General features: G+C 33.6%; 1 protein-coding gene and 2 long non-coding RNA genes across 5 annotated transcripts; 2 read left to right on the plus strand and 1 right to left on the minus strand.

Annotated features, from left to right (window-relative positions):
• Nucleotides 1–1,029: 1,029 nt before the first annotated feature.
• On the minus strand, nucleotides 1,030–5,197 carry LOC133674555 (probable serine/threonine-protein kinase PBL17). Of its 2 annotated transcripts, none has more exons than XM_062095736.1 (6): nucleotides 4,815–5,197; nucleotides 4,033–4,355; nucleotides 3,337–3,472; nucleotides 2,754–2,890; nucleotides 2,301–2,424; nucleotides 1,030–2,037 (listed from the first exon to the last, which is right to left on the minus strand). In XM_062095736.1, exons 1-6 carry the CDS (start codon nucleotides 4,948–4,950, stop codon nucleotides 1,232–1,234), a joined length of 1,662 nt encoding a protein of 553 aa, XP_061951720.1. In that variant the 5' UTR covers nucleotides 4,951–5,197; the 3' UTR covers nucleotides 1,030–1,231. The 2 variants fall into 2 exon arrangements, with proteins under 2 accessions (XP_061951720.1, XP_061951719.1); XM_062095735.1 differs by having other exon boundaries at nucleotides 4,033–4,358.
• Nucleotides 5,198–8,939: 3,742 nt separating this feature from the next.
• LOC133674327 (uncharacterized) lies at nucleotides 8,940–10,267 on the plus strand. 2 transcript variants are annotated; one of them, XR_009835201.1, is made up of 3 exons: nucleotides 8,940–9,248; nucleotides 9,494–9,653; nucleotides 9,768–10,267. It is a non-coding gene; the product is annotated as an uncharacterized LOC133674327 (long non-coding RNA). The 2 variants fall into 2 exon arrangements; XR_009835200.1 differs by having other exon boundaries at nucleotides 9,494–10,267.
• A 678-nt stretch (nucleotides 10,268–10,945) lies between these two features.
• Nucleotides 10,946–12,054, plus strand: LOC133674328 (uncharacterized). Its single transcript, XR_009835202.1, has 2 exons — nucleotides 10,946–11,055; nucleotides 11,271–12,054. It is a non-coding gene; the product is annotated as an uncharacterized LOC133674328 (long non-coding RNA).
• The last annotated feature ends 307 nt before the right edge of the window (nucleotides 12,055–12,361 follow it).

The raw sequence follows: 12,361 nt of genomic DNA on the forward strand, positions 1-12,361 counted from the left end.
CAGAAATGCTCTGAGCAGGGGGCATGTCAGAGCATGATGGGTCAGACAAGAAAAGATGATAGTGTCTTTGCTTCCCTATCTAGTGCCAATGCTAGACGATAGAACTGCTCATGTACTGGAAAGCTTGCCCCCATTGCCGGTGATGTTCTTAGCACTTTGGCTTCGTTGTACCCCTTGGTTTCAGTAGGCAAGTAGTTTACTTTCTCATATTTTATCTTTCATTACTGCGCTTCAATTACTTTCAGTGGTTTGAAGTTTATACTAAAAACCCTCTGAAATTCTCACCTTCTAGGTGGTGTACTTGAGCACAATCAATGGGCCTGATTCTCTTGTTCTCTATGCAAAAACAAGAAGGGAATTATTTTGTGCGATTCAGGACTTAAATGTCACCAATTTATTGATGATAAAACTTGGATGTCGCTTCTTTTTTTTTCTTCTTCTTTTTTCTTTTTTTTTTTTTTGCTGCAGGGAAGACTCCCTGGTAATTTTAGTCCCATCTGAAGCATGGTTTCCAATCCATCTGTTGCTTCCACATAGGGATTCGCACGAGCAATGTTGAACCTTCCACTTCGGACCTTAGCTTTCCACAATGAGTTTAGATGCCCAAGAAGCCCAGGTGTTTGTTATGGAGTCGGATGCTGGTAGTTGCTCTGGGATGTTTTTCTTATGAGTCGTTTGCTTCATATCGTGACTGCTGTTCTTAACGCAGAAAGAAGCAGGATTGTAGGATAACTGCATGAATTAATGGTACAAGGTCGATTTTGCGAGAAATAGGCCAATATAAAATACTGAAGTGTAGGTGAAAATTTAAGTTTATTTGAGCTGACGGCTTCCATCTCATTTTCCAAATCCCATTAAACAATCCTGATTCCTGCCTTCAGTAATCTGAGATCTGGATGTTGGTGTTGCCTTACCTTCTTTTTAATGGAAAAATTATAGTGATCATACAAGTCTGAAAGTAAAAATTGTTATTAGCAGTTACATCTGCAATGCTTAAATTAAGCCATAAAAATAAATATGAACCTCATGTAAGTAAAAAGCAACTGCCATATGATTGTAAGTTACGAAATATGAGAAGAGAAGGTGATGCTTCAGCAGCATATTTGTTTTGAGAATCTGGAATTCCAAGAAATGGAGAATAACTACTATTCCAAAACAACAAAATGGATAGACATTTCTTACAATTTCAACTTCCATCCATATTGGAACAAGTTCAACTCAATGCAGATGCTTATCTCATAGGACTTGAGATTCTAAAATCAGGAGGGCTATACAGATCACTCTCAGTTAGGGGCTCAGTTCTGCTCCTTGCATTTGCAGGTTTGCTCCTCCTTTGAGGTTCCCCTTCTCTATGATCATGACTTCTAGTTTGGGTTCTTTCCTCCTCATGAGTGTGTGGAAAAGGTTCCCCTTCCCTGCGTTCATGACTTCCAGTTTGATCTCTTTCCTTCAAAGTAGTGCGAGAAGGTTCCTCTTCTCTATGATCTTGACTTCTAGTTCGGTTTCTTTGCTTCTCAGAAGGAGAGTGAGGAGAAGGTTCCTCTTTTCTGTGATCATGACTTCTAGTTCGGTTTCTTTGCTTCTCAGAAGGAGAGTAAGGAGAAGGTTCCCCTTCTCTATAATCATGAGTTCTAGCTCGGTTTCTTTCCTTCCCAGGAGTGTGAGGAGAGCGCCTTGGGTCTTCATAAAGGGTTACACCTCTTCCAGTGGTTTCAAACACGGCTTCTTCATCCTTGGACTGCACACTCTCAAGTAGTTCAACCACCTGGTTCATGAGAGGTCTACCTTTCGGATTTTGGCTAAGGCATTGGTATGCCAAGTTAGCCACTTTCATTGCAATTCTGGATGAGTACTGCCCTTCCATTCTGGGATCTAAGATTCTCAGAACCTTCTTATTGTGGTTCAAGAGAGGGCGAGCCCACTCAACAAGGTTGTGTTCTCGGCTAGGCCTGCTCTTGTCCAAAGCTCTCCTTCCAAGAAGCAACTCAAGTAGTACTACCCCAAACCCATAAACATCACTTCTAGCAGTTAGATGCCCTGCTCAGAAAAATCATATAAGGTTATTTAATGATGGATTCATATCAATGATCTCAGTTGAAGATTAAATAGATTGTCAATGTTTAAATTCATCTTAAGAACTACATCCTGATTTCAGTACCAAATACAAGCATCTTTCCTAAAAGAATGTACCTAGAGATGGACTAATGAGGAAGAACTTTAAAAATAGAAAAAGAAAATAGGTTTACCATATCATAAAATGATGTTGGAATGATCAGCGCAATATGTCACTAAGCACTCACCAGTCATTACATATTCAGGAGCAGCATATCCATATGTCCCCATAACACGTGTTGACACATGAGTCTGATCTCCCATCGGTCCATCTTTAGCAAGTCCAAAATCTGAAAGTTTTGCATTAAAATCCTGCACATTGTTATTAAAACTTCAGCAACAGAACAGTCGAAAACCTCCTCAAGCTTGACCACTCTCTTCTTGAAGACTTGTGCACTTGATTGAATAAATGATACTTGCCAAGAAAAAATTCCACAGCATCATGCATGAAACAATGATCATTTTTATTCTTTCAAGGATCCAAAATTTCGATTTAACAATGAGACACTAGAAGTAAGACAAATTTTCAGCAAGATGATGCCCGGTTTGCCAGTTATTTGAACTTTGAAAGGAGGAAACAGCACCAAGAAGGAGATGAATTTGTTTGATAAATAATAACAAATGGTGGAAAGATAACTAACCGAATCAAGCAAGATGTTTGATGTCTTGAAATCACGGTATATGATAGATCTTTCTGCACCATGAAGAAAAGCAAGTCCTTTTGCAGCATCTAAAGCAATCTTCATTCTTTTTGACCATGTCAAAGTACAACCCACTCCTAACAAACAAATAGGAAGAATAAGAACTTGTATCTTCTTCCAAAGGAAGAGAATATTTTAAGCTTCAAAATTATCAAGGGTATGACAGAATAAACATTGAGAGACAGCATAATCTAATACTAATACAAAGGACTATCCGCCTCAATAAAATGTTCTTATGTTTTCCTTTTCCCTTTTGTGGCCACACACACACACACAACCTGAACCATGAGATCAAACAACTCAGACCTCTTAAAAAGTTGAGCCCATTCCCTAACCCCTAATCCCTTCACATTCAATCAACAATATAAGCTACAGAAACACCCCAAAAGGTTATTTTAAGATAGTTATGTTAAAGTTTAGATCCGTCATAAATTGATTAATTCTATGCTAATGTATAAGATTCCTTGCGACACTGTACACAACTTCACTCCCTATATGCACCAAAAATTCAAAAGCCACTTACTCCGAAACAGATGCTTTTCGAGGCTCCCACTTGCCATGTATTCATAGACCAACAGCCTGTGCTCATCTTCACAGCAATACCCAATGAGCTTCACAAGATTTGGGTGACTGAGTTGACCTAAATAGTTAACTTCTGCCTGCAAAGCAAACAGGATACTATAAACAAAAGCTAACTGATTGCCATCTTTGACAGAATAGTGTTTGCATAAGAAAACAAGTTTGGTTTTAATGGTTTAACTATGCTGTTCCTAACAAACATAATAGCATCATCATGACTATCCAATCTCCTTTCCCCAAATGCTAATGGGCATTCTCAAGAGATAGATATATACATATTGTTGTTTAATATCTCCCTCTCCGTTCAAACAATAGAAAATTCTCACATCCAATATGTAAGCTCATTTCTTGAGCACGATGAAATATGATACTAGGTTCTAATCTCATTCATTTCACTCTCAATTCTCGAACATATCAGCATGTGTTATTATCCTCCTCAACCACAAATTGATGGATTCATAACTAAGTCTCCCAGATAAACCTTCTACACACTCCTAATCCAAATTAAAAGGAAGTTAAGTTCATCCACTTCCAGCCATTTATGGAGGCAATAGTAAACATGAACCCAGAACAGATAATTAGTACCACAATAACACAGGAAAGAAATGGATGTTCTGAGAAAGTATGCAAAGGTGAATACCAGCCATTCTCGGTCACCTTGTAACCCATCAGGATTAAGCTCCTTGATTGCAACATATGTGGTCTTGTAAAGAGTCCTTACGCTCTCATCTATGACTCCTTTGTAAACAACTCCGAATCCACCCTCACCAAGAATATAATCTGGCCGGAATTGCTTTGTGGCCAGCTTCATTTCCTCGTATGTAAAGATATCAACGTTACCATAACCAGGACTATTGCGGAGATCTGTAACATTCTTGGGAACTGAAGGCGTGCTGGTTGCTCTTTTGGTCTCAACCAACTCCGGCTCAGTTGGTCCACTTGGAGACTGATCATAGACATGCCCTGCTTTTTTCCACAACAACAATTATTAATAAGCTACAATGCATTCACTAACCACGCACACAAATCAGCAAACCCTAAACCTTTTGTATAAAAGGGCAATTTAAGTAGCATTTAACAAGTTAGAAACCTTTTATATGATGATGTAAACTAATAACTTCACGAATTAACAGAAAATATGAGACCATTTACACGAATTAATTTCCTTAATTGCCAAAGTCACATATTAAACTACACGCAAACACTTTCTAGAGTCCAATAAACGAATCCACTTCACTAAAATGCTTCGTTTTGTTGCTAAAAACATGAAGGGCATAACAACAAACAAAAATCCAAACAAACCTCATTTCCCTCATCAACTATGCCTAATAAAAATCAACGCAAAAAAAGAAATCAAGAGACAATAAACACAAAGAACACAGACAAATACTAAAAAGATGTTGACTTTATAAAGCACTATACCTTGGTTTCCCTTAGAAGATAACTGCCGTTGTTCTTGTGGGATTTTGTCGCCATCAACACTGAAACAAATCCCCATTAATTTTGACTTTAGACCAAATCTTGATTTATGATTGCTTTTCATCTTCACATTCACCATATATCAACCCCGCCCACATTAGCCCCCTTCTACCAAAAATTTAAAAAAAATTTAAAAAACCTCTTCTTTGGTTGCTGTAACAAAAAGAGTAAGACCAAAGAAATGACAAAACGAGTCTCGATCCGATCTGGGTTCACTCAAATCTCAAAAGGGTCACCTCGAAATGTACGGATTTTCTCAGGAAACAAATAAAGACAGAACCTCAAAGTTGCAAGGGAAGGACTCCAACAATAAAATGGTGGGGGGGGGGGGGGGGGGGCAGAGAGAGAGAAGGAAGTTACTTCGTGTTTTTGAAGAGAGAGAAAGAGAATGATTGGTAATGGAAGGATGAGTTAAGGTGATATCTTGTAAGAATAGCCGCCAAAAACGCCAAAGCATGCGGGCCCCTTCAGGTAAGACCTATCTTTTTAAGCCCTGGATTGCTCTCTTTTTAATGCAACAACACAAATTACTACTAATATTAATTAATTTATAGACTAATTTTGCCATTAAATTTCCATATTTGAGGGGGCATTTCTTTCTTATTCCATAAATGTGGTCTTTTTGTTTTTGTTGGTGGGAAGGTGGTGGGTGAGTCCACCCATGAAAATTGACCTGAGCTTTCTATGAAAATTTTCATCAATGGTGAGGTGAGGTGAGGTGACGTCTCATCACGCTGGATGGTATACGTGACAATGCAGGAGACTCTCATCATTTTTTATTGCATAAAAATAAAGGTTTTGATTTAGATAGAAATAACTTCTTAGAAAAGCATAGTCGTGTTTAGTTACTGTGAACCCATAAATATATTAAAAGCAAAAATATTTTTATTATAAAGACGCAAATAAGAACATAAAATAAAATAAATTTTTAAAATAAATTTAAGTATTTTTAAAAATAAAAATATGTTCTTTTAATCCCAACTATCTCATCTCTGTTTTTGTCTTTGTCGTTATATTAAAAACGTGGCAAAATGTTATCTGAAGAATTACAGGAGTTAAATTCTTAGAAGGAATGTGGCTCAACGGAAGACCAAATGACCTTTCATTTTCATAAATAATAATTATATATAAAATAACCTTTCACTCTCATTAATTGGAGTCATCTCCTCCCATCTTTCATCAGCTTCAAGCAAAGTCTTCACCAACCTCATCCATATACGTAGGCTCCTTTTGTCTTTATTCGATGAATCTACGATTCTGGTTTTGCGGACATCCTTCTTCAAAATATCAAAATCCACTTAAAAAATCTTTTTACCGAAAAAAATTATAATATTTTTTTTATTTACCTTGTTAGAGCTAATAGATTGGTTATATATGATTTTAATTTTATTTATATAAATATATTTAATTTATTAATAAAAACTTATTTGTTTTTATTATTCTTTAAATATTTTATTAATGAATTTAATGTTTGATTAATAAATTTAGAGTAGAAATACAGTCTCCGGATTGAAAATACTTTGCAAAATAAATTATTAAATTATTATAATTATAGATTTTTTATTACATCAAAACATTGTCCATAAAAGTTCTCAACCAATACTCCATTAAAACTTGATATTAATTAAAGTTGTTGGGACTAATATATATTATATTATTTTCTTTATGAAAAGAAATAGTTATTCTCATAAACTGAAATATAAAGGATACCTAGATGATGGTGTTTGTCAGATAACATACATTAAACTTATCTTTATAAAAATTTCATATAGAAATATCACATGTATTTATGAAAATGGTCATATGACGGTTGTGTAAGTAATCCTTACACATTAAATAACTAAGTTATCTTATATAGAAAATTATATACTTTGATTCTGCTACACGCTGTCCTAATTAAAGGTAGCAAACAAGCAGATATTGCGTACAACATGATCTATGTGAAGATACTTGAGTAATCAATAGAGAACTCAACACCGTAAATGAATTAGAAAAAATATTTTATTTGTTCTGAAATAATATTTATTGTAAATCCCTACATAAACTGGAATGAGATTTTAAAGAAAGTTTTAAATCTTATTATAAGAGTCAATGACTATGGTATTGAAAACAAACATAATTTAACAAAGTAGACACACTTCATGCCATAATTTTTAAATTAAAATATTATTGATGAAATAATAATAATAACATTGAGAAACTGATAACCGAAAGGTTAAATCAAAACACTTGTGACTTTTCTGATATTTGGGAGATTATGATATGTTATTGGATATTATACACGGTCTTTGAATATAAATCAAATAATTGTTGAATTGATAATAAATTAATTTATTTAATCCTATTTTATTTATAATTATAATTTATAGTTGGATCAACTTATTAGGTAATCTAATAGGTCACATATATATAAAAACCATTGATAAAAAATGACAATGAGATAATTAATCAAGTGTGACTTAATTATAAATAAAATGTAGAATTTGAGGACTATAATGTAATTTATACAAGAAATTACACTTCCAGACATATAAAAATCAAGTAAAGACTTGATCGAATAGATTTCTAAAATTATCTTGAAATAATATATTTGATAATATTAAGGAGGTAAGTTAATATTTTATCATTTATATGATCACATATGTATATGATTGTGATTCTTTTTTTAATTTAGAAAAGGATTTTTCAGGTTTCTCTACAAATAGAATTTCATGTTTTTATTTTCTATATGGTAAACATTGTATAAATCACGTAAGTTAAAGAACACCTGAAAACTCACAAAAGAAGAAGAAGAAAGAGTTAGCACTCAAAGATATAACAATCATTCTCTTCTATGAGAGTTTAAGAGATTTTTCATTGATAGTTCTTATAAATTATCGTTAGAGGCTAAACACTTAAATAACTTGTGATTTGTGACAATTCAACCCTGAAACAATTATCCAAAAAAAAAACATTTGAATGATCTTTGTATAAACTCTAAATAACTCTAAATATGTCTAACAAAATCTTGAAACTCTTAAAAAAAAAATACTAAACTTATTATTTTCATTATGTAAATGTATCTTGAGAAATCCAACATCTAACTCAAAATAAAATGGTAAAAAAAAAAAAAAAGTCTTCTCTCGCTTTCATTCAACATCTCTGACCCGTTTGGATTTGTTTTTTAAGATGAAAAACTCTATTACGGGGTTTACAAGGAAAGCATATTTAATAAATTTTATGTATAAATTATTTTCTTCTAAGTCTCCAAAAGATTATGGAGACGAGTATAACTTTTTGTATCATAAACTATATAAGGTTTTGTATCCTTTTCTTTTTCTTTTAAACCAATCATATTACTAAGGTTGTAATTGCAACTAGAAAGAAAATGTTTTTAATTGTTGTTGAAACAATTTTTGCAATTTGAAGAAAAAACAATTGTGTATTATATATATATATATGTAATTAATGAAATATAATTGGATATACAATATAAAAATTAAATATATTATATTGAATAAAAATTATAAATATAATACTGAACACAAGAACTGGTAAATTAATTTCCATCCGCACCATTAATTGTTTTTTTTTTTGTTTTTTAAAACTCCATATTAAGAGTTTTAATATAAAAACAATCTTAAGATGGAATATGTAATCAAAATCCTAAAAGATATTAAGATAAATATTTTGAGAAATGAAATTTTATGATGTAATCAATCCATTCAAAAATCATTATTTAATTAATCCATATAATAAATAACATTCAAAATTATTATTTTGATTAAAATATCAATCAATAGTCACCACCCCTTATTTTTGTAACAAAAATAACTATAAAAATATATGTTATATCATACTTTTTTTTAATGGAATTAGGCACTTTATTTTAAAATATAGAAAACAATTCTGAAGTTTTTCTTAATATAGAAATGATTAAAAAATCCATGATAAAAAATAACAAAAAAAAGAATAACTGTTTTTATTGAGGCCTTTAAAAACCTTTTATGGGCCAAGAGCGTCAAAATAAAATGGGCTATTAATGGGCCAATCGGATCCATAAGAAATCCTAGCTTGGATCTTCTTCCCTGCTAATTCGCTTCACTCTCTGAAAGTCTGAAGCTTTCCACTTTTCTCCAATGGCAGACGAAGCCAACAGAACCGCAAGTCCTTTCTATTCTCACTCCCCCTCTCTTTCCACCTGTCAAAGTTTCAGTCTTTTGACATCCTTGTTTCTTCTGTACATGACAAGAGAGACTGATAAAAAACTCATTTGAAGATCGAAGTTGTCAACTTTTTTAAGCATACAATTTGATTTGATTGTTATTTGGACAAAAAGAACAGGCTTTTATAGAGCTACAAGACCGCATGATTGAGACCACTTCCAAATTCAAGCAGGTAACTTGGATTTGATTGGATTTATTATAGAATAGGTTTGGTGCAATTTATATGTCATTTTCTTGTTGGATTTGAAATGGTTTTCTTTCAAACTATGAACTGAACTAAATTTATTTTGTAGGTCTGTAGGTCTTGATATTTGTTCTTGATTTGTTGTTTCGTGGCGAATTTCTGTGTCCTTTATTTGTATCTGTAGAAAGATTAGTTAACACTGAGTTGTGAAGTTAGTAATCCCTCGCTTTCAGGTCCAGAACCAGATACGAACCAAGGAGGGAGAAAAGAAGCGTGCTTTCTTAACCTTGGAGGAGCTGCGGCAAGTTCCTGATGATACAAATACATACAAATCTATAGGCATGCGTAGGCACTTGCTGTCCCACAGGAATGCATTAGCACATTATGGCTGAGGTCACATCTTTAATTAATAAAGTGAACCTCTAATGGTTATTTTGGATTATATGTGCTTCTCTGTATTTGTGGATGGGTTTCTAATTTGACATTCATCTCTTTGTTGTTTCCCAGGGAGAACGTGAGTGGTGCAAAGGTCAAATGATTTAGACTGAATCGTGTTTTCCGGGCTGTCTGAATTGATGGCAGGTTGTTATGAACTCATGCTTTCTTTGTCACATGGTGGTCAGGTTTGCCTTGGAGCCAAAGTCAGTTTTAATGAGTGAACAAGAGCAGAAACTCAAGGATAGGGAGACCGCAATATCCTCACTACAGAGGCAAATCCCTTTCCCACCTCCTCTCCTCTCTCTCTCACGCACAGACATACTCACATTGCGATAAAACCATCCATTTATTTCTATAAATGCATGTCCAAACCAGCTCTATTTCCATGTTGCCTGGGACTTGTTTCTTCTTTTCATCTGCTGTATCTTCCCAATCTATTTCAGAGTTATTGTTTGTTAAAATCATTATGTATTTCACTTTCTTCTTGGCTTATCTTATATTTGATATCAGATGTACTGCTATATTACTTTTTCCCTTCTTGCATGACAGTTATTAGTCCATGAGTTTAATGCTTGGTCTACCTTGTATTCTCGTATATTCAATATCAGCTTTTCTATTTTTCCTCTTGCATTACATTAAGTAGGCCATGAATTATACATTTTAGGATTTAATTTAAAATGATGAATATGAATGTCTGCGGGTGATCAGCAAATATTACTATAATGAAGTTATTCCCAGTAATGCTGGAGTTTTGTACTTGGTCAAACTTGTATTATCATCTTTTCAAAAGTGTTTTTCTATTGAATTTATGTAACTTGTTGGCAAACTGTAGAAGCTAATTCCCTTCACGAATGCTAAAACCTTTCTTGATGGCTTTAAATAAAATCAAAAGAAGATCATTAAGATAGGCAGTTGCTATGTAAAGCTGGAGTCTCAATCTACAAGTGGCACGATGAAAAATTTCCTAGTTTATTCATGAGAGTGGAAGGTTGCACAGCTTGAACAAGTTATCCATCAGGCCATGTTAGATTTTTTGTACACGTATAAATTGCAATTAGAGTCATGGATGAAAGAGTTGCCAATCTTTCTGCTGCTTTTGGTCTATATTCGAACCATCCTTTGCCTTAGTTTTCTAAAATTTTTGTAAGCATCCTTTCGATTAATTTAGTTGTACTTTAAACACAATATGTTTATTTTTCTTCCATTATAATTTAGTGGAAATGATCTATTTGCTGTGCTTCGCGCAGACCTCAAGGGAATACTTGGAAAAACAGATGTCAGAGGTTGAGAACAACCCGAGGGAACTTTTCCAGCAAGATCCAGGTCTTGCTCGTCAGATAATGTCCATGAGTGTAATGTAAATCTTGCTGTCACTGAAAATTTACATCAACTGATATCCTGTTTATCACTGAAAGGAAAGGGATCTAAGAAACATATTTGTGCAATTCCTAGCTTTTATTGTCTTGTAATTTTGTCTGACAAGATTTGTTCTGTTGCATGGTTGTATGTTGGCAAAGTTTTATTTGTTTCCATTAGAATACTGCTCCATCCATCATATCTTCCTTGTACCAGGACATTGACGACTGAACTGTTGCTTTCCAAGCCCAAGTATATTCAAGATTTGTTGCAAAAGTCTGGTATGTCCTTTTGTCGTCCCATTGCAACTCTTTCCACCACTTTTAATTCTCGGTAGCAGGCTCCAAGCCATGTTTGGATGCTACTCGATATCGTCAAGGTGTTTGGAGGCCTTCAGTATTTGACTCTTACAAGGCTTGACATTTGGACTCTGTGAACAAAGCCTGTCCATTCACCAAGTAAAGATCGATGGTCTGCTGTTAAACGTATTCTGAGGTATCTTCAGTGTACTTTTGGCTATGGTTTAATTACCCAAACTGTTTCAGGCCTTTAGCTCCATGCATTCACTGATGCCAGTTGGGCTGCTAGTTTTGATGAATGTATATCTACCGGTGGCTACGCCATTTATCTTGATCGCAATCTGATTTCATGGAAGTCCTAAAATCAACAACCAAATTACAGACTAAACAGTAGAGATTCAAAGATATGATGATCTGGCAATGGCATGCAACGCTAAAGTATAAGGATACATCCCACTAAGAAAAATTCAAGAATCATTGCCTGAAATCACAGAGCCCATGCTTGAGACATTCAGTTCTTATGAAAAGAGGGACGAAGGAAGAGAAAGAAAGTCAATAAGAAAAGCTCGTTTTTTAAGTGTCAAGATTTTCAATTTCTTTTCCATTGTAATCTTCTCACAAGTCCTCCTTTTCTTATTTCAAATTCCCTATTATTTATTCCCTATTATATTGGATTTAATAATAGAAAAATTCATTTTCCATTTTCTTTTCTACATATATGAAATAAAGTAAATAGAGAAAAGGTATCAAATGGTGCATTTTAGGATTTATTTTCATTTGAATAAGAAAAAAAGTATAAGAAAGATGACATTAAAATGAAAAAATAAAGTATATGATATTGCAGTAATTTATTTTCATTTATTAATGCTAAGAAAATTGTTTCAACATGCTCTTTGATGGCTAAACACCTATCAAAATTTTATGTATCATATTTGAACAATTTAACCACCACCACCGTCAACAGAGAACACTAAAAAAAAAGGAAAAAGAAAAATGAAAGGCAGATTA

Source organism: Populus nigra, chromosome 15 (genome assembly GCF_951802175.1).
Source record: "Populus nigra chromosome 15, ddPopNigr1.1, whole genome shotgun sequence".
NCBI classification, from domain to species: Eukaryota; Viridiplantae; Streptophyta; class Magnoliopsida; order Malpighiales; family Salicaceae; genus Populus; species Populus nigra.

Coding starts and splice junctions, on each gene's coding strand:
- LOC133674555 (XM_062095735.1), bottom strand. CDS start 4,950: ATGGTGAATGTGAAGATGAAAAGCAATCATAAATCAAGATTTGGTCTA. Junction 3,473..4,032: donor AAGGTGACCGAGAATGGCTG/GTATTCACCTTT, acceptor TTTGCTTTGCAG/GCAGAAGTTAACTATTTAGG. Junction 2,425..2,753: donor CAAACATCTTGCTTGATTCG/GTTAGTTATCTT, acceptor AACAATGTGCAG/GATTTTAATGCAAAACTTTC.